The sequence below is a fragment of the Macaca mulatta genome, chromosome 7 (assembly GCF_049350105.2).
Source record: "Macaca mulatta isolate MMU2019108-1 chromosome 7, T2T-MMU8v2.0, whole genome shotgun sequence".
NCBI lineage: Eukaryota > Metazoa > Chordata > Mammalia > Primates > Cercopithecidae > Macaca > Macaca mulatta.
In genome coordinates, this window is record NC_133412.1 from 34,309,800 (window position 1) to 34,336,917 (window position 27,118).

The 27,118-nt window shown below is 37.6% G+C and overlaps 1 protein-coding gene across 12 annotated transcripts in view; it reads left to right on the forward strand.

Moving 5' to 3' along the window:
- TCF12 (transcription factor 12) overlaps positions 1 to 27,118 on the forward strand; it is a 375,360-nt gene that overhangs the window by 91,706 nt on the left and 256,536 nt on the right. For 2 of the 12 annotated variants that reach the window (XM_028850970.2, XM_077939469.1), the window contains exon 3: positions 24,901 to 24,953. The exons of the other annotated variants lie outside the window; for them this stretch is intronic. In XM_028850970.2, coding sequence (XP_028706803.1) covers positions 24,932 to 24,953 — 22 coding nt within the window. In that variant the 5' untranslated portion in view covers positions 24,901 to 24,931. The remainder of the gene's footprint in view (positions 1 to 24,900; positions 24,954 to 27,118) is intronic. 12 annotated transcript variants of the gene reach the window in all.

Genomic DNA, 27,118 nt, shown 5'->3' on the forward strand with positions numbered 1-27,118 from the left:
GGGATTACGGTATGAACCACTGTGTATGGCCTAATAGTCCTGTTTTTATATGGATGAACTAGGTGGCTTTTAAAAAATCCAGTGCCAGTTATCTGTGAATACTAAGTATTCTGTAGATTTATAGCCAAAGATGAGAATGGCAAAATTTCCTGATACACAGTACTATTTTTGCTGTCACCATTAGAAAACATTCATTGAATATTTTTCTTTACTGTTCGTATCCTATAAGTGTGTTAAATTGATGCTCTTACTTTTACAGAAAGGGAGATGGGGAAAACAGAAGAAACACTGAAAAAATATCAGGATTATAGACAAGCAAAGATTAAGTTCACGTGGGACATTTCTTAATTTCTCGACTCACATTTATTCTGTGTTACATAAAGTTCTAGGTTCCACAGGTGATGTCCTTTTTGTCCCTGGACGGCTCGTATACTTAGCCCAAGTTGAAGTTAAACATTTTTCATAGAATTTCCCACATACAATTTGAAAATAACATAAAGCTCTGTGTGACTCTATGTAAAACTAATTGTTTTGTGGATGAAATAAGGTATTTGGATTTATATATTTGAGGGTAAATATAAGTAACCGGTTGGGGAAAGCACAGGGACTCTGTAAATGTGGAAGTCAGGTTTACAGCTAGTGCTTTCTTTATCCATTGTGGGTTTGTATGTTTAACATAGGTTTATTAGCAAGTTCTGACTCTTTACTCTGCATATAACTGATTTTATTTCCTTTTGCATGCAGAATATGTTTTACTTAATTGTCTCCAATCCCAAAGTCCCCTCCCTTTTTTAAAAAACTCCTTAACTGTAAGAGAAAGTCGGGGAATGTTCAGAGTCTGAAATTTGGACTCAAGTGGAGAACATGGATAACGTTGATTTTATTTGCTAGTGGGCAAGCAGAAGTCAGCCTGTAATTCCAACACTTTGGGAGGCCATGGCAAGAGGATCACTTGAGGCCAGGAGTTCAAGACCAGCCCCCACCTTTACCAGAAAAAGCCCAGAAAACAAAAATAACCAAGATATGCAGCCTATCTTTAAGTAAAAAATAAAATAAAATAAATTATTTATAAAAGTAAGATTTTAAAATAAGCCTGTCCATAGTACTGATATGACAAAGAGTAGAAAAAAGGAAAGACACATTAGAAGCAGTTCACTTTCTTTCACTGGAAGAGAATTTTTCGACTCTTAGGTGGTCAGAGCTGATCTCTTTTGTATGAGGTACTTCTTTATGAAGGGAAGCTTTTTTTCCTGCTCCTTAAAGCAAAAATAAGGAAAATCGTTACTGCCTAATTTGCTGAGTATTTAAAAACAGCTCCAGGGTGAGTGAGAAACATGTTTACTGAAGTTGATGGATAGTTTCTTATATGACTGATGTGGCCAGTCTACTTCTAGAAAAAGTTTGGAGACTCTTGATTTTGGAGGATGATTAAAAACTCTTCTTTCAGTAGGTTAAGTCCTCAGATGTTCTTGGTGTTATATAACTTAAAATATAATTTCTGGCAGTTCATGTGGCCCCATTTTTATTTAGTCATATTGCTGTGAGTCAGAGTTGGACAGGTAGAACTGAACTTTTAAAAATTTTTATGAGTTGGAAAATTCCCAGGTCCTTTTTAAGGTGAGGCAGGACTTTGAGTTTGTGCTGGCTTTCTACTGGACTCAACTTGACACCATCAATCTAAACTGTATAAAATGGTTAATAAGAATTTTGTTCACAGTAGCAATCATTTTTTTAAAAAAAATAAATGTTAAAGAAACAAACTAATGTGGTTTGGGTGTTTGTCCCCTCCAAACCTCTATTTGAAATGTGATTCCCAGTGTTGGAGGTGGGGCCCTGATAGGAGTAATTGAATCGTGGGGGCAGATCCTTCATGAATGGTTTAGAACCATCCCCTTGGTGGTAAGTAAGGTCTCATTCAGTTAGTTAATATGAGATTTGGTTGTTTATAAGTCAGGGATCCTCCCCCTCTTCTTCCTGCTCTCCCCATGTGAGACACCTGCCCCCGCTTTTCCTTCTACCATGATTGTAAGCCTCTTGAGGCCCTCATCAGGAGCACATTCTAGGTCTTTGCTCATACAGCCTGCAGCACCGTGAGCCAATTAAACCTCTGTTCTTTGTAAATTCCTCAGCCTCAGTTATTTCTTTATAGCAATGTAAGAATGGTTTAATACAAAAACTGTGTTTTACGAAAGCATCTGCACCCTCCACAATCAGCCAGAGACTACCTTCATTAACAAAGACCCTTGTTCTTACCCCTCAAGAAGAAACTCACCATAACCAGCCCACTGTCACCTCTAATTTACAGACACCAAAACTATCCTGGAAGTACTAATTACAGGACCCCCAAGTCTTCCTACCGTCTGCACCCTCAAGAAACCCCCAGTGCCTTGTATGCAAAAACTGATTTTCAGTCAGGTATTTACAGAGAGTCTGTGGGCAGACTTTCCATCAATTTTTAAACTATTTTATGATTTCAAGGGCTTGTAAGAGAAGTGATTACATTTTGAGAAACAGCTATGAAAATGGATTTGGATGTGTTTTTATACATTTCTTCATGTAATTAATTCATATTCTAACCTTGCTGCTTGTAATGGCATATATAGGAAATGATACTTTTACTGATAGGATCTCTAAATCATTTCTAAGTGTTTGCATTCTGCTGTTACATTTCAGGACAGGATTTTCTTCTTAAGCAGGGATCTTAATAGGAGAATATATTTCTGGTTTTTAATTTGCTTAGAGAAAATGGAATACTTACATGGGGAATTTCTGTTCTGATTAGAAATTAAAATATAAAAACTACATAAAACAGACCATGAATAATCTGACATTTAATATACTACATTAATATATATATTCAGTTACTGTTATTTGGGTTTAGAAAGAAGTGTTGTCCTAGCCTGCAAAATAATGGTAATAGGTATATACACTGAGATACTTAATATGTTCGTAACTTGGTATGTATTGATTTTTTTAAAGGAAAATATTTTGGTTCAATTAGAACTGTTTGAGAAGTAGTGGTAGCTTTTTCATTCTTCCGTATTGTTTCTTCACCTGTTAAGATACATAAGTAGAAACTATTATTCTAACTCTTGTATGCTGCATTGATCTACAAGTGTGGCTCTCAGTAATTATTGCAGGTTGGATTCCATGGGAAGCCTGAGATAGAGTTTAGTGTGCAGGATGTTCAGTGAGTACCCTTTGGATCAACATCTGTGAAACAGAGGGGAAGGAAGCAGGATTGGACAGAGGGAAAAGTTGAGTTGTGATTCGGTTCCAATGACATCCTCGACTAAGTCCTGAGCTGGACTTAGATTTCTAGGCCCTTGTAGCTTTGCATTGGTTGTGGACTGCCTTGGGAAAGGAACATAATCTTGGGCAGTCTGCTCAGGGACTCTGAGTCCTCCATTAAGGGGAACTTGGTGGTTTGTCAGAATACTCTCTACAGGAATATTCCATTGAATCTGGTTTGGTTTCTTTGCTTATTTTTCTTTCTAGTTTCCCTTATGCCTCAGGGATCAGTTATATTACTTTTCTTTCTTTTTCTCTGATTGAGAGTAAGAGGCTTTGATTTAACTGCTTTAAAGATTTACTAAAAGTCTCTAAGAGTTAGTACTTTTAGAAATTGTTTTGGGATCATTATATGTAAGATACCATAGATTTTTTTTTATGTGTGTGAAACTGTATGATAGTATGGTATTTCCATATACATAGTCTCTTCTCTAGGTTTCTTGAGATAATCTGCCTCACATGGCGTGGCAGTGTGTTAGGAAGGCAAAGAGAATAAAAATTAATATTTGACATCAGACTTTTCATTTATCCAGTGAATATTTATCGAGTGCCTACTATATTCCAGGTAATGTTATATAGACTTTGGGGAAAATAGAATTTTGCAGTAAGAAAATGAGCTTGACAAGCAGGTATTGCCACAGTTGAAGCATTTTTTCTTTTTAGATGGAGTCTTGCTCTTGTCACCCAGGCTGGAGTGCAATGCCATGATCTCCCCTAACTGCAGCCTCCACTTCCCAGGTTTAAGTAATCCTTCCGTCTCAACCTCCCAAGTGGCTGAGATTACAAGTGTGCACCACCATGCGAAAATTAGCCCAGCTAATTTTTGTATTTTCATTAGAGATGGGGTTTCACCATGTTGGCCAGGCTGATCTGAACTCCTGACCTCAAGTGATCTGCCTGCCTCGGCCTGCCAAAGTGTTGGAATTTTAAGTGTGAGCCACTGCATCTGGTCCAGTTGAAGCATTTCGAAAGTCCTGTGGCTCATTAAGATCCGATCCTGAAATAGTGAAATTAAAGGATTTCTTCCATAGTGTAGAGGAGATACTATAGTGTAGAGAAGTTCATCAGACTTTTTTTACCTGAAGAAACTACTTGTGCATTTTTAAGTTAAAACCTAAATTTCTAAATTATAAGTTGAATAATTGCAAAAGATATAATTTGGATGTTTGGTATTGACATTTAAAAATAAAGCGGTTGCATTGCTCTTTTAAATGTATCCAATGAAATCTAAATACCCTAGCAATTGGATACTTGCCTTCATCTCTTTTGAAAAATAAAAATGGTAAGGTGCAAGATGTTGGTGATATAAAGTACTCTGTGTTTTTGATGGAGAGGACACTACTGTATTTCAAACTTGTGGCTCCTCCCCAAAATTGACATTGTTATGTTGCAGTAATCTAGGTCATGTTGCATGGGTTCCTGTCTGCTGCTGACATCTTGACTACATTGGACCTTTGACTCCTTAGATCTATTGATACTACCTTACTGCTGTTGATACCTTTTCATATCATAGTGTTGATGCACCAGTCTGATAAGCCAACTTCTCCACACTTGTGAACTTTGAAACTAATTTATGTTATGTGTTACTCAGCCTGTGGGGCCATTTGCATCCTCATGATGGTATGCCTTCTATCCCAAAAGCCACTCTGCAGTGGGTTCTTAGGCAGGATATTCAGTGGGCCTTCCTCATTCCCTACCATCAGTGGAAATCCAGTATTTTTGAGTGTTGGAGTGGTCACAAAATTGACTCAAAAAAAAAAAAGAAGTCTGACCTTCTCTCATTTCCTCCTGGTCCTTAGTAAGCAATTTGGTCACTTGAATGTGGCTTATCCCCAGAGAGGGATAGGCTGCTTCCTGGTTAATGATCAGGATGAAAGAGGTTGGGAATTCATAGATCTTACTTTGAAAATTCCTGGGCATGATGTGTCTTTTTCTTTTTCTTTCTCTCAGAGGTTGCCACAGGCCAGCCTGCTAGGTACACCCTCTAGGTGGCAGCCTACCTAAAAGAGTATTAGAGGCTTAAAAATTATTTCTGGCTCAACAACTCAGATTCTTTTGCAGGGTTGACAGTCCTACGTCAGATGTATGATAACCATTTGGTGAATATACAGATAACTAAGTCTCCCTACAGTGGTCCTTGTGGGTCAACATATGGGGGTGGAGAGGTATAATGGTTCTCTGGACCTTTATTATTATTATTATTATTATTATTATTATTAATGCTCTTGTTTCGTTTGTACTGACTCCTCCAGATGAAGGGTTTGAGTCTGAGGAGGATATAATTATCAACAGTTCCAAGTGCCTTAAATAGGCCAGGTGTGGTGACTCACACCTGTAATCGCAGCTCTTTGGAATGCTGAGGCAGGCAGGTTGCTTGGGCTCAGGAGTTCAAGACCAGCCTGGATAACATGGCGAAACCCTGTCTCTACAAAAAATAAAAAATTAGCCGGATGTGGTGGTACACACTTGTAATCCTGGCTACTTGGGAGGCTGAGGTGGGAGGATCGCCTGAGCCCTGGAAGCAGAGGTTGCAGTAAGCCAAGATTGTGCCACTGCACTCCAGCCTAGGCGACAGAGCCAGACCTTGTCTTAATTGAAAAACCAAAACCAAAATTCAAACGCTTTAAATTTAACATAGTGCTAAGTCTACCACCCCTTTCCAGATGGCTCACCCCATGGTTTGGTTGTCATTCCCCATAGGCAAGGGTGGCCCCAACACTCTAACCTTCCATGCAAAATACCTGTCAATATCTTCAGATGTCTTCCCTACCCCCATTTTTGTAGCCATTGCTCAGTTATTCCATAAAGTGGCTGAATGCCAGCTGACTGTTGTTTGGACAAACAGGAGAGGTTTGGCTGACTGAGGTTTGACTGAGTTTTGAAGTAGGGCAAAATCTCAGACCCTTTATGGCTGACACTGAGATTATGGGTGGTCTCTCTGGAGTGTCCCTTTGAGGGCTACATAGCCCCATGCCATGTTTCTTAGACAGTTTCTCCAAAAAAAAAAAAAAAAAAAAAACCAAGGACTTAGAGACTCAATTATTTGAACTAAAATAAGAATCCTAACTGATGGAAGACCTTGTTTGAAGTTCTGTGGGCTTGTGCCCTGACTGATTTATATCTTGCTTGTGGAGTTCCAACAATTGTAAACAACACTTTTCTTTCCAGGGCCATCTTAAGACCTCTTAGTCCCTTAGTTCTTATATAGAAGCCAGACATTAATTTGCCCCCATACCAGAAACATAATGACTTGTATTGTAAGAGTGATTTTAAGAGACCTTTAGGTATTTAAGGAAACATCATATAGTTCTCATATGATTGCTGAGATTTCTCCAAAATAAGGCTAACCTAGATTATTACTTGGGGGAATTTCCTGGAGGGGCTGACTCATTCATTATTTACATGTACCCTGCAGGTAGTTTATCTCTAGGATGGAGTCATCCAGTTAGGATAGGTATTATGAAATCAGTCCCTGACTTCAGCTGAAATGATTCGTGTTACGATTTTATCTCTTAAAAGGTATTCAGGTCAGCATCAAGTCACTAGCCAGAATTGCTGTGTATGATAGAATTGCCTTGGACTTCTTCGTGGGTCAGACAGATTACAAGGTAGATTCCGTGTAATTGCCAGTACATCTTGCTATACTTGGATTAATGCTTTAGTTTAAGTGGAAGTGTCAACACAGAAACATAAGGAGGAAGCCACTTGAATTTCTGAGGTAGACTTTGATGGTTGATGGGATTTGTTTAGCTCATTTTGTCCAAGACCCTAGAGGACCTACTAGAAGTCAGTACTGTAGATTGACCTCACCTTACTGCTTGGAGTTCCTGTTTGTAGCAGCTTTAATTACATAATTCATACAGCAAGTTAAATACATTTGGTCCTCCCTTTGTTGATCACATTAATCAGCTTGGTTGATGGAATGGCATACTTATAGAAAAATTCACTGGGAGCCTAAGACAATATAGAAACAAGGGGTACGTATCGTTAGAAGGTGATTTTCCTTGGGCCTCTTGCATTTCCATGTTTTGCAAGCAGAGGCACTGACTGCCTTTGTTTCGGACTATCCTTTCAAGGATGCTTGTATAGTAAACAACCATGGAAAATAGACATAGTTTCTCCCTCTGGAACAAAGGGCAGGTATGTTTACTGTGTATATAATAGAGATAATTTCTCTCTCCAGAGCAAAAGTCAGCCGTGCTTACTGTGCATTATAGATCTGGGCTTCCTAAACTCAGGCGTCCTTCCTGTAAATGCACTGGGTATGCAGACATCTGTTTGGGCCCATCCAGTTCCTGTCATGACATGTGGGGATAAGGGAACTGATGCAGATATGCTGATATTTATGCTCCTTGCTGGGATGTGACTAATAAAGTCATTTGTCTCTGATCTGAGTCTCCTGTCTTCTATCTTCATCCTTGAAAGGGTGGCAGGCTACCTTGTTAGTTTGTAAGTAGGGCAAAATCTCAGGCCCTTGACACAGTTGACACTGAGATTATGGGTGCTCTCTCTAGAGTGTCCATTTGAGGGCCTCGTAGCCCCATGTAATAAAAGATCCATTTGAGAAGTAAATAAAAATTTCAAAGGCATATACCCTTCAGCCTAGCAATGCCATTTAAATGTATGTGCCCTCTAGCTGACTTAAGGAGAGTCACAGGTTATCGCCCTTGAGACAAATCTGGCTCACTGCTTATTTCTTGTAAATGAAGTTTTGTTGTAACACAGCCGCACCAATATTTATTTGTATTGCCTATCATTGCTTTTGCACTACAAGGCACAATTGGGTAGTTGCAACAGAACCATATGGGCAAAGCCAAAAATAATTCTTATCTGTTCCTTTAAGAAAAGTTTGCAGAGCCCTGCTGTGGCATGCTAGCCCAATGTTGTTTACTTTAAATATATTTGCAAAAGTAGGTATATCAAAATAGGTATACAAAGATGTTCAGTGCAGAATTATTGGTAATAGTTTTTAAAACCCACCAAGTAAACTGTAAACAACCTCAGGAAATGTGAGAAGGTCTAATTTTTTTTTTTTTTTTTTTTTTTTTTTGCCTGAACATTGCCTCATTCTTTAGATTTTAAAAAGTCATACCTTGCACTGAATTCCTGGTGACTCTGGTATATGGCCTTACTTACTTGTTTTTTAAATATACATGTATATTTCTTCTTCACTCAGTTTTAGAAAAGGGATTGTCAGATAATACAATCTGGGAAAGAAGGCAAGGGACACCAGATTAATTTGGTAAACATATGTGTATCACAAACTCCAGGGAGTGTAAGAATCAATCACCCAGTGAGGGTTGAGGTGCTGCTGTTGAATTTTACATTTTAGTAGAAGGATCTTGGAAAGCCAGTCAAAAAGTAACTTAGGAAACTAAAGTGTTGACCTGAAAGGAACAAGCTGAGGCAAAATTAATGTAAAGAGAGAGCGTAGTGGGGCCAAGCTTGAGGATTGCAACCTGGGAGCATAGATTCAAGTTGCTCTGAATATACACATCGATTAGCAGCAGTTACAGGTGAATTTTTAGAGGCAAAACAGGTGGACTGATACAAAGTTGTTAGGAATTTTTGTTTACAGAAATAACATTGATTAGTGATTGGCTCTACATTGTTAAGCTATGTGTGTGGCATTAGGTTAATTTATAGCTACTTGTTGCAGTAGCAAGCAGTTTCAACATATGACTACATAGCTCAAGAGGCAGGAAGTAGGATGTAATTGCTGTCTCATTTTAAAGCCTCTCTGGGCTTTATTTATTTATTTATTTTTATTTTTATTTTTATTTTTTTCGAGTCAGGGCCTAAGTCAAGACCAAAGTGTTTTTGGAATTTGGTAGCTGTTAAGAATGAGAGGAATTGATACCTTGGTAGAAAAGATTTTTTAGGAATCAACCTAATGAGAAAGTAGGCAAAGTTCTAATACTTTGGTAGCCAGCACTGGCTGAAGTACAACTTGTTAGCAGACAATATTGAAGGTATTTCAGAAGTATTTTACTCACTGCCTTTTACTATAAATGTAGTGACCATGTGTTTTGAACAGATTAGTATTATTTAATTCCTTTGGAATTAAACTTCTTTTGTTTTCAAAGTGTCATATACTTGTAATCTCCTGATGGGCTCTTCTTACCTGCTGCATAGATAAACCCAATTCACTGAGACAGTGTTGTTGCAATAAAGAAAGAGTTTAATGCAAGGCCGGCCAAACAGAAGGACAAGAGTTTATTGTTACTCAAATCAGCCTCCCTGAGAACTCAGAGGGAGACTAAAGTTTTTAATGGGTAATATGGTGGCCAGGAGGATAGGGAATTATCCTGTTGCTGATTGGTTGAGGATGAAATTACAGGGGTACAGAAAAACGGTTCTCATGTGCTGAGTCCACCCACCTCTGGGTGGAGTCCACAGGACCGACTGAGATATGAGTCACGGGTCCCAGTCGAGCCAGTCTGTTGTCAGAATGAAAAATTCTGAAAAACATCTCAAAAGACCAGCCTTAGGTTCTATAGGAGCAATTGGGAATGTCACAAGTCTTGTGACCTCTGGCCACAAGACTCGCTGGAAGCAAAAGATTATAGACTATGCCTACATTTTATTAGAATTCATGTCCCTCCTGTAATTCTAACCTTGTGACCTTTCATTAATTTTCATTCGCTGAGCAAGGAGGGGGATTAGTTTTAGGGAGGGACTGTTATCATCCTTGCTTCCAAGTTAAATCATAAACTACATTTCTCCCATGGTTAACTTGGCCAGTATCTAGGAATGAGTTAGGACAGCCATCCTGTGAGGCTAGAAGCAAGGTGGGGTCAGCCATACTAGACTTCTCTCACTGTCATAATCTTTGCAAAGGCGATTTCACATTTATAAAAACCCAGTTTTATTTATTTATTTATTTATTTATTATTTTTTATTATACTTTAAGTTCTAGGGTACATGTGGATAACGTGCAGGTTTGTTACATATGTATACCTGTGCCATGTTGGCGTGCTGCACCCATCAACTCGTCAGCACCCATCAACTCGTCATTTACATCAGGTATAACTCCCAGTGCAATCCCTCCCCCCTTCCCCCTCCCCGTGATAGGCCCCGGTGTGTGATGTTCCCCTTCCCGAGTCCAAGTGATCTCATTGTTCAGTTCCCACCTATGAGTGAGAACATGCGGTGTTTGGTTTTCTGTTCTTGTGATAGTTTGCTGAGAATGATGGTTTCCAGCTGCATCCATGTCCCTACAAAGGACACAAACTCATCCTTTTTTATGGCTGCATAGTATTCCATGGTGTATATGTGCCACATTTTCTTAATCCAGTCTGTCACTGATGGACATTTGGGTTGATTCCAAGTCTTTGCTATTGTGAATAGTGCCGCAATAAACATACGTGTGCATGTGATTTTATAGCAGCATGATTTATAATCCTTTGGGTATATACCCAGTAATGGGATGGCTGGGTCTTATGGTACTTCTAGTTCTAGATTCTTGAGGAATCGCCATACTGTTTTCCATAATGGTTGAACTAGTTTACAATCCCACCAACAGTGTAAAAGTGTTCCTATTTCTCCACATCCTCTCCAGCACCTGTTGTTTCCTGACTTTTTAATGACTGCCATTCTAACTGGTGTGAGATGGTATCTCATTGTGGTTTTGATTTGCATTTCTCTGATGGCCAGTGATGATGAGCATTTTTTCACGTGTCTGTTGGCTGTATGAATGTCTTCTTTTGAGAAGTGTCTGTTCATATCCTTTGCCCACTTTTTGATGGGGTTTGTTTTTTTCTTTAAATTTGTTTGAGTTCTTTGTAGGTTCTGGATATTAGCCCTTTGTCAGATGAGTAGATTGCAAAAATTTTCTCCCATTCTGTAGGTTGCCTGTTCACTCTGATGGTAGTTTCTTTTGCTGTGCAGAAGCTCTTTAGTTTAATGAGATCCCATTTGTCAATTTTGGCTTTTGTTGCCGTTGCTTTTGGTGTTTTAGACATGAAGTCCTTGCCCGTGCCTATGTCCTGAATGGTATTACCTAGGTTTTCTTCTAGTGTTTTTATGGTATTAGGTCTAACATTTAAGTCTCTAATCCATCTTGAATTAATTTTCGTATAAGAAGTAAGGAAAGGATACAGTTTCAGCTTTCTACTCATGGCTAGCCAATTTTCCCAGCACCATTTATTAAATAGGGAATCCTTTCCCCATTTCTTGTTTTTCTGAGGAAAAACCCAGTTATATTTAATTGTACATTTGACAACTTCATGAAAAGTATGTAAGATAGGAATTGCACCAGAAAGTCTAGGACACGTGTGCCTTATTTACATAGCATAGTTTTAACACGTGGTTAGGGGATGAGTGGTGAAAGTGCTGATAACTGGGATAGGAGCAGAAGCAAATGTACTGAGCTCATCTTGAGGTCCTCTTGCAGAGACTTCAATACGTATTTCTTAAAGTATAGAAGTGGAGAAACAGTATTTTGCATGGCAATGTTTTGCAGGTGTTAGTAGGTTAACCATTTTTAAAGGGTACTTTATTTTCATTTGGAAAAAATGTGGAAGTAGTGAGAGGGACACCTCTTGTTATTTAACCTGTTGCCTAATTTCCATGTATTATATTTTGCCTCAAACATTAAATTTTCCAAATGCTCAAGCCATTTAAGGTAGACAAGCAGTATAGAGAACCACTATGTCTTACTCAAAGCTAATATAACCATCTACTAAATAGATGGATAAGGTCACTTGGGGAATGTGTTCAACTAAATAAACATATTGTTTAAGTGGTTTATTTTTCTTAGGTAAGCATGTTATTTCAGGTGGCATATGTGGAAGCATTTTGGGACTATGTGTAGGTGTAACAATGCTAAGCTTTCTTTTAGTTAGTCATGGAAGACTTCACGGAAGAGCACGAGTAGGGTGTGCATAAGAAACTGAGGGGGTATGGATTATTTTTGTGAAGAGCTTCAAAACCAAGGGGGAACTATATCATGTTTGAAATCAAGAGTAACAAGGTTTAATTTTTTATTATATGAGATAGATGGAGAGGGTAAGACATATCACCTTATTTTTTTTTAGACTTTATGTATGTTATACTAATTTTATGTTTACTTCTTTCCCCATATGCTCTTCAATTACATTAAGAGCATCTTGAGAGGGGAATTATCTCTTCTGCTTCTTTGGTGTCCCATATAGAACAAAATTATGAACATGCTTACAAAAATCTCAGTTAAAAAAGTTTAACTTTTCAAATATGGAAGGTGTGAGCATTTCTTATTAATCATTGGGCAGAGTGTAGGTCAAGAGAGGGCATGGGACAAAGAACTGGGGCAGAACCTTCATAGCATTTCTAGCTTCAAGGGCAAAGCTGAGGCCATTGTGTCATGCTGAAGGCATAGGTAAGCTCTTGAGCTAGCAGGTTAAACTAGTGATTGGACAGGAAACATTGGCATCAACAGTGGCTTAGCATACAGGTGTGGTTCAGGATTCTTGCCAATCATAAGGAAGCAGTTTGAGAATGCTGTTCAGAATGAGCTACATGCCTCAGAATCTGTCTTAGGAAAACAGGCTTATATAGGACAGCACCAAGGGTAAAATGCTTGTTCTTTACACAGAAGTGACTTGTTTGGTCTTTCTACGATTTTACCACAGTGACTGAAACCTAACAGATATGAGTTCTTATATTTAGTACAGTTGACTGTTGAACAACATGGGTTTGAACTGTGTGGGTCCATTTATACTTAGATTTTTTTTTCAACCAAACGTGAATCAAAAATACAGTATTAATGGGATGTGAAATCTGCATATATGGAGGGCCAACTTTTCCTATAGGCGGGTTCCACAGGGACATGAGTATGTGCTGATTTTGGTATGTGCAGGGATCTTTAATCAGTCCCCTGCTTGTACTGAGGGACGACTGTATACTCTATTTTGTGGGTTTGACCTATAATGGTCGGAAGTACGATTTCAAATAGTTTAACATTTTTTTTTATTTTAATCGTAAACCCTGGTGATCAATATTTGTCAAGCAGATCTTTTCTTTTTTTATGTATGTATGTACATATGTATGTATGTATATATTTATTATACTTTAAGTTCCAGGGTGCATGTGCACAATGTGCAGGTTTGATACATAGGTATACATGTGCCGTGTTGGTTTGCTGCACCCATCAGCTTGTCATTTACATTAGGTATTTCTCCTAATGCTGTCCCTCCCCCAGCCTCCCACCTCCCAATAAACGCCAGTGTGTGATGTTCCCCGCCCTGTGTCCAAGTGTTCTCATTGTTCATTTCCCACCTGTGAGTGAGAACATGTGGCGTTTGGTTTTCTGTCCTTGTGACAGTTTGCTGAGAATGATGGTTTCCAGCTTTATCTGTGTGTCTGCAAAGGACATGAACACCTCCTTTTTTGTGACTGCATAGTATTCCATGGTGTATATGTGCCACATTTTCTTGATCCAGTCTATCATTGATGGACATTTGGGTTGGTTCCGTCTTTGCTATTGTGAAGAGTGCTGCAGTAAACACACATGTGTGTGTGTCTTTATAGTAGCATGACTTATAATCCTCTGGGTATATACCCAGTAATGGGATCATTGGGTCAAATGGTATTTCTAGTTCTAGATCCTTGTGGCATTGCCACCACTGTCTTCCACAATGGTTGAACTAATTTACACTCCCACCAACAGTGTAAAAGCGTTCCTATTTCTCCACATCCTCTCTAGCATCAGTTGTTTCCTCACTTTTTAAATGATTACCATTCTCATTAGCATGAGATGGTATCTCATTGTGGTTTTGATTTGCATTTCTCTGATGACCAGTGACGATGAGCATTTCTTAATGTGGTCAGACAGATCTTTTCTTGCTGGGCCATGTGACTAGTAGAAGGAAATGGTAATACCCTAATTTAATGAGATTTCTGAATTGAAAGGAGAACAGGTTACTATTTCTAGCTTACACAGGTGGGAGGTGAATAATGTGCACAGCTCCAGGTGGTTTTCCTTCTCTTTTAAGTACGTTGAGGCTCTTCCTCTTTCTGCTGTATAAGAGACATTAAATGTCATAATTGTGCTGTTCAGGAATTTTTAAATTTAAAATTTTTAAATTTAAAATTTTTGGTTGACATACTAAAAGTTTAGCTGGGATTATAAGAAATAATCCTAGATAACACCTCCAATTTTTACCTCAAGCAGATTATTTGAACAACATTGACTTGTTTCATAGAGATTATTTTTTAAGTATGGAGTTTGGTTTTATTCAGTGCTTGCTTATTTATTGAGCACTTGATATGTGCCAGATACTTCTAGGTACTTTATGTCTTTTATTTTATTTAATCCTCATGGGAACTTTAAAAGAAAGGTAGTGGTATTTTCAGTTTTAAAAGGTGAGGACATTGAAGCTCTCTTTACCAAACAGAGTAACCACCCCTCCCCATTCTGCTTGAAAAATACACCAATTGATGATCACAACTTATTGATCATTGTATCTTGTGAGTTATATTCTAGTTTACTTTCATACTTCTGCACCAATCATATGAGTTGTACCCTTACCAAGAGCCAATTATATTGGTTCCCAAACCTCTTAATAATTATTTATTTAAAATGAAGCAGATTGGATTCATAAAGAAGTTTTTTTGTGAAAACTGAGGTGAATGTTTGGAAAGACTCAAACACAAGGAGGTACAAAACTTGCTATTGAATTAGGTGTAAATAAGAAAACAATAAATTGGAGAAAAAACAAATCTGTATGATTCTGTATTTATTTCTTTGCAAGTGCATTAGTTTTTGTTATACTTTAAAGGTGCCCACCTTTTTGGCACCAGGGACTGATTTTGTGGAAGAAATTTCTCTGTGGATGGTGAGGGTTGTGGGGGATAGTTTTGGGATATAACTATTCCACCTCAGATCATCAGGCATTAGATTCTCATAAGGAACGTGCAACCTAAATCCCTTGCATAGTTCACAACATGGTTCATGTGCCTATGAAAATCTCATGTGACCACTGATTTGACAGGAGGCAGAGCTCAGGCCTTAATGCTCCCTACCCACTGCTTACCTCCTGCTGTGTAGCCTGGTTCCTAATAGGCCACAGACTGGTAGTAATCTGTTGCCGAGGGGTTGTGGACCCCTGCTTTAAAGAAACAAGACAAATAACTGTGGATAATGTGTTAGGAGTGTGGCTCAGGCAAGAAAGGCAAAGTAGAAAAGTAATCCGAGGACCCATACTCAAAAATGGGTCTGTTTTATTTTGTTTTGTTTTGTTTTGTTTTAGACGGAGTCTTGCTCTGTCTCCTAGGCTAGAGTGCAGTAGTGCAATCTCGGCTCACTGCAACCTCTGCTAGGATTCAAGCTATTCTCCTGTCTTCTGAGTAGTTGGGATTACAGGTGCCCACCAGCACACCCAACTAATTTTCTGTATTTTCAGTAGAGATGTGGTTTCACCATGTTGGCTAGGCTGGTCTTGAACTCCTGACCTCAAGCGATCTGCCTGCCTCAGCCTCCCAAAGTGCTGGGATTTCAGGCATGAGCCACTGCACCCGACCCAAAAAAGGTTCTTGATCCTGAGTTTGGAACCAAATGAAAAATAAGATACAAGAGAGTGACATAAGAAGACTAGAATGTCAGCTTTATTAATGATAAGATGATCAGAATTCATGGCTTTAGAGCTGCTGCCAAAGGAGCTTGCCGATACTGCAAAAAACAAAAACAAAAACAAAAAAACCCAGAATTTTTGCCTTAGACCATTCCATAATAGGAAGAATAGTGCCAGTCAGTAATTGGAAGAATACTGCCAATCAGTAATGTTGGCAGCTTTTTATTACACTAGCTCCACATATAAAAGAACCATGCACATTAGTCAACAAGCTCACTTCCCTTTGGGATAAGGTAGGTAAGGGAGAGGGAGGAATTCTTCAAGCTAGAAGGCTGAGGTTAGGAAAAGGTAAATCCTACATTAAAATGTTAGGTTATGTTTTATGTTTAAAGATAGAAAGGTAGTATCTGGCTTATTCATTATATTTTTAATCTACTTTTGAAATTATGAAAATGTGTTGCATAGCTAAGATGGAACAGAACCTAAATTCAAATCTAGTCCTATATGATTTATACGTTTGTGTCCCCCCCACCCGACTGAGACTCGCTCTGTTGCCCAGGCTGGAGTGCAGTGGCGCGATCTCAGATCATTGCAGCCTCTGCGTCATGGGTTCAAGCTGTTCTCGTGCCTCAGCCTCCCTAGTAGCTGGGACTACAGGCGCCTGCCACCATGTGCAGGTAATTTTTGTATTTTCAGTAGAGACGGGGTTTCACCATGTTGACCAGGGTGGTCTCGAACTACTGACCTCAAGTGATCCGCCTACCTCGGCCTCACAAAGTGCTGGGATTACAGGCATGAGCCACTGCCCCCAGCCTGTGCCCTTTTCACTAAAATCACATTTATTGAGGTTTCTTTGGGGGCACACTCCTGCTTGCTTTTTTACATTTCTTATCTGTGCACCTGAATTTTCCCCTTGCAACTTTGACCACAGAACCTGTTTTGTTTCAGTTAGAATAATCCTCAATCTGGAAATCATGTATTAAATGACACAATGGGATGGAATTGTAGCCTATAATAAGTGAAGAGAAAGAGAAGATCACCACCTAAGAGCTTTAAATGCTTGAAATGCACCTGGTCTCCAGAGGCAGAGAAGTTACATTGAAAGAATTGGTGGACAGCTCCTCATGCAGTGTTTTTATTTATAAAAGTAATTATTGTACATCAAATTACAAAAAAAAGTTCTTACGTAAAAAATGATAGTCACCAGTGTGATGCAACGTAGAAGTTAATGAAACCTTAAACTATGTTAATAGAAATATGGTGTCAGAATCATGGATGGTGGTGTTCCTTTCTAATCTTAGCTGAGATGATGAATTCATTTTCATACTTTAAGAGGGTCACTCATCAACTGTAATGTCTTAGAAAGACATGTTTGGATTTGTGCTACTGAAAATGTTCTTGTAGGAATAGTTAAAAAACTGGGAATGGGAAGACTGAGAATGTACAGCAATAATACTCTCCAGAGTTTTATTTATAAATGCTGTCATGTAGAAGATAATATAGATTTCTCTCGTGTTCCTCTATAACAGAGTTAGGAATTTTTTTTTTTTTTTTGCAGAGGACCAGGTAAACATTGTTGGCTTTGTGTCACAACTTAACTCTGCAGTTGTAACATGAAAGCAAGCAGCCATAGACAATATGTGGTAAACAAATGGGAATGGCTGTATTCCAACAAAACCTTATTTGTAAAAACAGGTAGTGGGCTAGATTTCACCAGCCAATAGTGTGCCAAACTCTTCTCTGAAAGAGCATCATTTCCATGCCAGTTTAAAAGTTTAACTTAAGAGTTTAAGAGAACTTTCGAGAGAATATGGGTTTCAGCAGTGAAAAAGACTGTCTTGAGAGGCCTAGTGTCCTGTTACTGATTTATTATAAGCAGCAGTCCACGTTGCTGTTGGTAGGACTCTTGAACTAACTAGAAGAGAGGACCAGAGGAATCCTAAGACTTCTGCCAACTTTTCTCCACAAATTTTCTGTGCTTCTCTGATAAAAATTTTCTGATTTAGTCATTAACATTTACAGTTTAAGGGAAAAACATTCAACCCGGTAAATAAGTGTGTATTAAGCTTTGCTTTGTATGACTGCTTGTTTTATAGTTTCATTGTATTTTATCCAGTGTAGTGTTTCGTTTTATATATTTTAATTTATATATGCATTTTACATAATATGTATTTTATTGTATATGTGTAAATATTGTATATATAACATACATACAGTCACTTCTTGATATCCCATGGGGCATTGGTTCCAGGACCCCTGCAGGTAACAAAATTTATGGATGCTAAAGGCCCTTATATAAAATGGCTTAGTATTTGCATATAACCCATGCTTATCCTCCTATACAATTTAAATCATTTCTAGATTACATATAATACCTAATACCATGTAGATGCTATGTAAATAGTTGTTATACTACATTTTTTAGTTTGTATTATTTTTTATTTTATTTGTATTTATTTTATTTTATTTTATTTTTTTCCCAAATGTTTTCAGATTGAGGTTGAATGAATCTGCAGATACAGAAACTGAAGATACCTAGGACTGACTGTATATACAATAAAACATACACATTTTAATGTATGATAAAATTAGTTTTGAGATCTGTTTCGATAGATGTATACACTCTAATCAAGATAGGGACCATGTCCATCACTCCAGAAAATAGCCCCTTTCAGTTAGTTTTCTTTAACACGTGTGTCTTGGAACTGGTCATCAGATTTCTGTCACTGTAAATTACCTTTGGCCTGTTCTAGAAATAACTACATAATAATGAAATTGTAAGGATAAACTCTTGTATTTGGGTTCTTTGACTCAGAATGTTTTCAAGATTTATCCAAGTTGTTGCATGCATCAGAAATTAGTTATCTTAGTTGAATAATAGTTTGCCACATGCCAGTGTTTATTTGGCCATTCATTCGTTGATGTATAATTGGACATTTTAGAGTTTTTAAGCTATTATGAATAAATCTGTTGTGAAATTCTATGTGAGGTGTTTTATGGTGATTTTTTTTGGTTGGATACATACTGAGTAGAGGAATTGCCAGGTCACATTGTTAACTGTATTGTTAATACTCAGAGAGTGGAAAAGTGCTTTTTTAAAGTGGTTGTACCACTTTACAGTCCCATATTGATAGGTTTGGCTGTGTCCCCACCCAAATCTCATATTGAACTGTAGCTCCCATAATCCCCATGTGTCATAGGATTCCCCACGTGAATCATGGGGGTGAGTTTTCCCTTACTGTTCTCATGATAGTGAATGTCTCATGAGATCTGATGGTTTTATAAAGGGCAGTTCCCCTGCACATGCTCTCTTGCCTGCCGCCATGCAAGACATTGCCTTTGTTTCTTCTTCACCTTCTGCCATGATTGTGACACCTCCCTAGGCATGTGGAACTGTGAGTCCATTAAACCTCTTTTTCTTTTTTCTTTTCTTTTGAGACGGAGTCTCACTTTGTTGCCAAGGCTGGAGTGTAGTGGTGCGATCTTTGCTCACTGCAACCTCCGTCTCCTGGGTTTAAGCTATTCTCCTGCCTCAGCCTCCTGAGTAGCTGCGAACACAGGCGCGCACCACCACACCCAGCTAATTTTTGTATTTTTAATAAGTAGAGGCGAGGTTTCGCCATATTGGGCAGGCTGGTCTTGAACTCCTGACCTCAGGTGATCTGCCCACTTCGGCCTCTCAGATTACAGGCGTGAGCCACCGCGCCCAACTGAAACCTCTTTTTCTTTATAAATTACCCAGTCTTGGGTATTTCTTCATAGCTGTGTGAAAATGTACTAATAAACACATGTAACACATTATTGTTGCAGTTGCTCAACATTCTCTATCACACTTGGTATCGTCAGTCATTTTAAGTTTTGTTATTCATGTGGTAGTATCTTATTATGGTTTTAGTTTACATTTCCCTGATGCTTGATGATGTTGAACATTTTTTCATGTGCTTGTTGTTCATTTATGTATCTTCTTTTGCCCGTTTTTAAATCAAATTGTCAGCTTTTTATTACATTTAAAGGACTCTTCATAATTTTGGATATAAAATATTTTGTCAGTGGATGTAATATGAATATTTTCTCCCAGCCTATTCATTGTCTGAATAGTCTTTTGAGGGGCATTAGAATTTTATTTTGATGGGATCATTTACCAAAGCTTTCATTGTATTGTCTAAAAAGCATTTTTGCTTACTGCAAAATGGTGAAGAATTTTTCTTGTTTTCTTCATAAGTTTTATGGTTTTAGATTTTATATGTAGTCCTCTTTTTTTTTTTTTTTTTTTGGAAGCAGTCTCACTGTGTTGCCCAGGCTGAGATGCAGTGGTACGATCTCAGCTCACTGCAACTTCTGCCTCCTGGGTTCAAGTGTTTCTCCTGCATCAGCTTCCTGAGTAGCTGGAATTACAGATGTGCGCCACCATGCCCAGCTAATTTTTTGTATTTTTAGTAGAGACGGGGTTTCACCATGTTGGTCAGGCTGGTCTTGAACTCCTGGCCTCAAGTGATCTCGAACAATTTGGCCTCCCAAAGTGCTAGAATACAGGCGTGAACCACCACACGTGGCTTTACATATATCGTAACCGTTTCAAATTAATTTTCGTTTACACTGTGAAAGAGTGGTTCTTCCACTACGTAGTTGGTTGTTCCAGCATCACTTGTTTGAGACTATTGTGTCTTCATTGAATTTTTTTTTTTTTTTTTTGGTGCCTTAGTTGAAAATCATTTGACCACACGTATTTGATTATATTTCTGTACTCTCTATTCTTGGTTTAATCATTATGTCTATTGTAATTTATGCCTACCTGACTTTGTTTTTCTTTTTAAAAATTATGTTGCCTATTCTGAGCCTTTGTACTTCCATATGCGCTTTAGAATCAGCTTGCAGTTTCATTTTAGAAAGGCTTGCTAGAATTTTGATTGGAATTATATCTATTATTTCTTTTATTTTTTACTATTTCTCCACCTTATTACTTGGAGAAAAGTATACTTTGTAATATGTTATATGGGTTGTTCAGTTGTGTTGTTTTTAAGTTGTATTTTAAAAAATTAACATGGAGTAAAATGGACTTCTTTGGCATATAATTCAGTAAACTTTAACACATGTGTAGCTCTGTGTAATTCATACCACAGTCAAGATATGTACAGTTCTGTTACCCTATAAACCATGTTCAGGCTTTTACTTTCCCCTTTTCTCAACTCTTAATCCCTGGCAGCCATTGATCTCTGTTACTGTAGTTTTATCTTTTGGAGACTGTATATAAATGTAATAATACAATACAGTATGTAATGTTTTGACACTGGCTTCTTTCACTAAGCATAATTACATGTGAGATTCAACTATGTTATATGTATCAGTAGATTCTTCCCTTTTATTGCTGAGTGATATTACATTATATGGATATACCATAATTTGTTTATTCATGTTAAAGGATATTTGTGTTGTTTATAGTTTTTGGAGATGTGAGTAGAGTGGCTATGAACATTTTTGTGCAAGTTTTTGTATGAACATAAGTTTTCATTTCTATAGTTTTCATTTCAAATCTCACCTGGGAATAAGATTACTGGATCATATGATAATTTGTAGAGTTTGCTTTATTGATTAATTAATTGATTAATCAGTTGATTAATTGAGTAGTGGTCTTGCTCTGTCACTGAGGCAGGAGTTTGCTTTATTGATTGATTGATTAACCAATTGATTAATTGAGTCATGGTCTTGCTCTGTCACTGAGGCAGGAGTGCAGTGGCATGATCATAGCTCACTGCAGCCTTCAAGCTCCTGAGCTCAACTGATTCTCCCACCCCAGCCTCCTGAGTAGCTGGGACCACAGGTGCAAGCCAACACACCTGGCTAACCTGGCTAATTTTATTTATTTTTTTGTAGAGAATGGGATCTTTCTGTGTTGCCCAGGCTGGTCTCAAATTCCTGCCTCAGCCTCTCAAAATGCTGGGATTGTAGGAAAGAGCCACTGTGTCTTGCCTTTTTTATTTTTAATAAGTGTTTGTTTCTTATTTTGAAAGTAATCACGTTCATTAGAAAGATTTAGGATATGTGGACATAATTAAAAAATAGGAAAACTATCGCCCATTGTCTTTCTGCTGAAACTCAGACGTTGTAGAAATTTTAGTTTGTTTCCATTTCTTCCTCTTCCTCTTCTTTTTCTGTTTATACCTAGTGGCAGGAATTTTGAAAATATAATTTAATTTCCATCTTTATCTTAATTGTATATATATGAGATTCAGTTCTTAGTAATTTTCTGATTAGTATGTGACACATTATCTGCCATGTGTATAACCATAATTCACATTGGTAGAAGTGAATTACTCTAGTGGGATTTTAGGCAATGTGACTGGCTCATGTGAGATAGTTTTGACTCACCAACCTTTATTTATTCATCAAATCCAACCAATTGCCTATCTCAAGGATTATATAGTTGATGCCAACCACTTGACTTGCCATTCAGACAGAATAAAGCCTAAAGGCAGCTACATACTTGTCATTTTTTATTGTGTGAATAATTATTTCTATAGTAACTTGCCTTCTAAATTAAGAATAATGTTGTTTGTATTCTCAAAAGGAATAGAATGCAAATATTTCCACGTAGTTTTAGAAATCAGATGCCACTATCTCTATATTTTTCTACCTCTTACCTTTATTTGTAAGTGTTGTGGGCTACTCCTGTTTTCAGAATGTTGGCTCCTGTCAAGTGATTGCTAAGGGCTTGATGTGGCCTTGTAGAACTCGGATAAACATTTTCTTCTCTGCATTTGGTTGAAGTGTTTATCAGTGATCTCCTTGTCATCTTTGCGGCCAGGAGCTTGGCTAAAAGGATTGTTTATCTTGAGGTTTGGGGGATCAGATCAATCTTCTGAGGCTTTCTGACCTGGCTTCTCACCATGGTTGGATATTAGACAGTATCATTAAGCTAATAATCAGACCCTATAACTCAGAATTTAGACATGAAGTAATTCAGCTTGTTTTACTTATTTAAAAGAGGATAATATTCTCCGGTTCTGGGTAATATGGAGTGAACAGACAGCACTCTTTCTTTAGAAATGAATGTAATTATAAAATCTGGACAGAATATGTGGTCAGCAGCTGCAGGCAGATAGAGAAAGAACATCAGATTTCAAAATACCAACAAACCTCCGAGATCTCTTTCAGTACAGCCAGAAACCTAGAAGTGAACACTGCAGAAAAACATAGCCAGATCCAGAAGCTCTCTAGCTCTGGCTTGAGCTGTGAGAAAGGATGAAAAGCATAGAGGGAGTTAAGGTCATCCCTTGTTATTTTTTCTTTTCCTTTTCCCCTATTTTCTTACAACTTAGTCCCAGGCAATCACGTGGTAATGACATCAGCTGACAACCGCTGGGTGCAGGAACCAAAACCCTGATGGAGGGTACCTTCAGCTCTGTTTGATGGAACTGTAGTTCCAAGAGGCAGAGCCAAAGCCCATTGCTTTTTCTACTCTATCCTCTCAGTGTTTTTCACCAAACCAGTGCGGTTGTAAAAGTGACCTCGTTCAGGCAGGAGGACAGAAAAAGATACCCTCAGGAAACTGGAAAAGAGAGGAAAGAGCTTGGGAAAGAGACCTCGTGAAGTCATATACAGACACTTGGGTTCATGAATCTGATCTTAATTTGCATATTTTAAAAAGACTTTAAAAACAGGTATGGGATAGAACTCCACCCAGGTTTGTAGACTTACCATTGGATGGCACACCTACAGGAATAATCCAAATAACACTGCAAAGGCTTTGAAAACTGAACTGACATTGGAACTACAACCTACAGAGGGCATATTGGAACTTGCAGCCTGAGTTTAAATAGGTTGATTGCCTGCTAAAACAAAAATATAAATACACTTTATAGGATTTAAGAATATCCTGAGTTTTTTGTATTGTTTTGGCTTTTTGAGAGAGGGTCTTAACTCTGTCATGCAGGCTGGAGTGCGCTGGCACAATCAGGGCTCGCAGCAGCCTGGACCTCCCATGCTAAAGCAATCCTCCTGCTTCAGCCTCCTGGGTAGCTGGGACTACAGGCACATGCCACCATGCCTGGCTAATTTTAAATTTTTTTGTAGAAAGGAGGTCTCGCTGTGTTGCTCAGGCTGGTCTTGAACTCCTGGGCTCAAGTGATCCTCCCACCTAGGCCTTCAAGAGTGCCGTGATTATAGGCATGAGCTACTGCCTCTGGCTGATCCTTAGTTTTATAGCACATTATTCAGAATGTCAAGGATATGATCCAAAGTTACTTGATATACAAAAGGCCATAAATAATTCATAATGGTAAAGGCAATAACAGACACCAGTGACAAGATAATACAAATGTTGGAATTATTTGACAAAGACATTAAGCCCTCCATTATGAAAATGCTTGAATAAGCAACTGTAAACATTTCTGCCACAAATGTTACACTAAAAGTGTCAACGAAGAAGTAAAAGGTAAAGAGGAAACAAAATTTTAGAACTAAAAAAGCAATAACTATAACCTAAAAATCTGTGGATGGATTCAATAACAGAATGGAGATGAAAGAGGAAAGAGTCAGTGAATAAAGACAGGTCAATTGAAATTTTTCAATCTGAACAATAAAGAGAAAAATGGAAAAAACTTCAGAGCTTCAGAGAACTGTGGGCTGGTAACATTAGGGCTAAAATTTATATCATTAAATTTCCAGAAGGAGAGAAAAGTAGTGTGATGCAAAAAAAAAAAAGAAGAAGAAATAATTGCTGAAAACTGTGATTGTGTTAAAAGTCAGAAGTATACATTAAAGTGAAAAAAGTCAATTTTACTGCATGAGAATTTAAAAAATAATTTTAAAAAGGAACTGGTATTATATTGAGGCAGTAACATGGAATTTTTATTTTATAGTAGGTAAATCCTGACTCCTGTGACTTTGGGAATTATTGATTTCACAGTTAGTAATGGCAAATGTTTTTCCCACATTATTGTCTGAACTGAATCAAAACTTGGTGTGAATAGTGGTGGCAAGATATTGACTTTTTTTTAAGAGCAGTTCTTGGTATGTACAATAGCTTGGCTTTTTATGGCCTTTATTTTCTAATCTACAGAAATGTTCTACTTGTGAGGTACTGCAGGGACATGAACAGCCCTGAGAAAGAAAGTAGGTTCTTACTTGTTTTTCTACTTATAGAATTTTATGATATATTAGTAAAAATTATTAGCTTTCTTGCTTATTTAATTCTAAAGATGTACCATTAACTAAAATCCTCCAATTTCACAGCTCCGTAGATGTTTGGTAGGGATTATACAGGTCCAAAAGGAAAGTAAACACCAGAGTAGCTATTACGAGGGAACACAAATAAGAATGGTTTAGAAATGGATATGATGAAATGACATGTAAGAGTCCATGTAAATGCTGTTTGCTCTCTAAAAGAATGTTTACCTAGAGCTATTCATCCTGCAGACTTGTTTAATGGTATCCTGGTGATGAAATTGAGACATAAGTAGTATATAGTTCAATTTAATTTTATTAGTGAGCTACTTTAAATCTTTGATCACCACATTAGTTTTGATAGTACCTGTTTGGATTTGGATACAATTTAACACTTCATTAAGCAAATGGCTTCTCTTTGCTTAGGGGTGCTTGGATCACCTAATTGATATATATTGGAATGATCACATTTTCAGATTTTACTTGAGTCACTGAGATTATTTTTGTTGTTGTTTTTGGTTTAAATAAACTATTACGTTATGAATGGAAGAATCTTTAGGTTTTTGCTTTTCTTGTTGATGACTTTTTTTTTTCTTCCTTTTGCCATATGTTTTGTCATTACACTTGACCACTTCTGGGTGAGTAAGAAGAGCTCGCCCTTTATTTAGTTGAGTTTGTAGCTGAACTCAGTAAAATTTGCCACCTGTGAAAGGGATTGCAGTGTTGGAGAAACAAAGGAAATTAATAATGTTTGATTTTAAGATCATTTATGGTTTCATATGTTCAGACTTGTGTCTTACTGTTGTGAACAGGTTCATAAATTATGACAATGAATATAATACATAATAGAAAATATTTTAAATGATACATATATGTAGATTTATAAGGATATGTATGTAGTTTTAAAAGTAATCTCATATCTGTATACTTTCCATTTCATACTCATGATACAGTGATTTTTAATAGTGCTATTGTCTCTATTTTACTTATGAAGGACCAGTATCTAATTATAAAGGCTTCCCAAAACCATATAGTTAATAAGCAGTATAATAGTGACTTAAACCCAGAACTAGTACACTGTCTCCCGGTCAGTGTTATTTCCATTTCACAATACTGCCTTTAACAAAACAATGAGAAATAATCTGTAAGTTTTACTATTTGAATAGGTGATGTTGTCATTTAAAATTCTGTTTGCTGTGATTCTCCTATTTTTTTTTTTTAGGAACATATAATTTCCCATTTTCTGGGTGCCATAGAAGAAATAATATCAACATAAAATATTTTCCTCAACATATAAGTTTCCAGATCACTGCACATATGTTAGAAACTGTTAATAATATTAACATTTTCTTAGTGCTTCTATGTGTATTTAACACAAATTCTTTTATTCTTACAACCCCGCAATGAGATAAGTACAGTTACCTTAATTATCAGATGAAGAAACAGTCTTGGGAATCTGAGTAATTTGTACAAAGTTACACACAGTGAATGACTTGGGGATTTAAACTTCCAAAGTGATTAAATGATAGTGTTTCCTGAAAGAGTTATGTTACCTTATTTTATTTCAGAAATAGTGTCTTGCTCTGTCACCCATTCTGGGTGCGGTGTCTTGATCATAGTTCACTGCAGCCTTGAACTCATGGGCTCAAGCGATTCTTTCGCATCAGCCTCTCAAGAACCTAGAACTACAGGAATGCACCACCATGCCTGGCTGATTTTTAAAAAATTTTTTGTAGAGATGGGATCTCACTATGTTGCATAGGCTGGTTGCCAATTCCAGGCCTCAAGTGATGCTCCCACCTCGGCCTCCCAAAGTATTGGGATTATAGGCGTGAGCCACTGGTGCCCAGTCTCTGAAACAATAATTTTATTCAAATAAGAGCATGAGAAGTGTTTGTAGTCTTGTCACAAGGTGCTTTTAATGAACTTTGAAGGGTGGTTTAGATAAGTTAAAATTTTTTCTTTGTTTATATTTTGGGGGAAAAAGCATCAAAAGCCTGGCCTTTCAGGATTAGAAGACTCTTAATGGAGGTCTTATGGAATTAGAAAACTGGATCAGGATCAGATTGTGAGAAGCCTTGACTCAGAGGTCCCCAACCCCCTGGGCACAGACT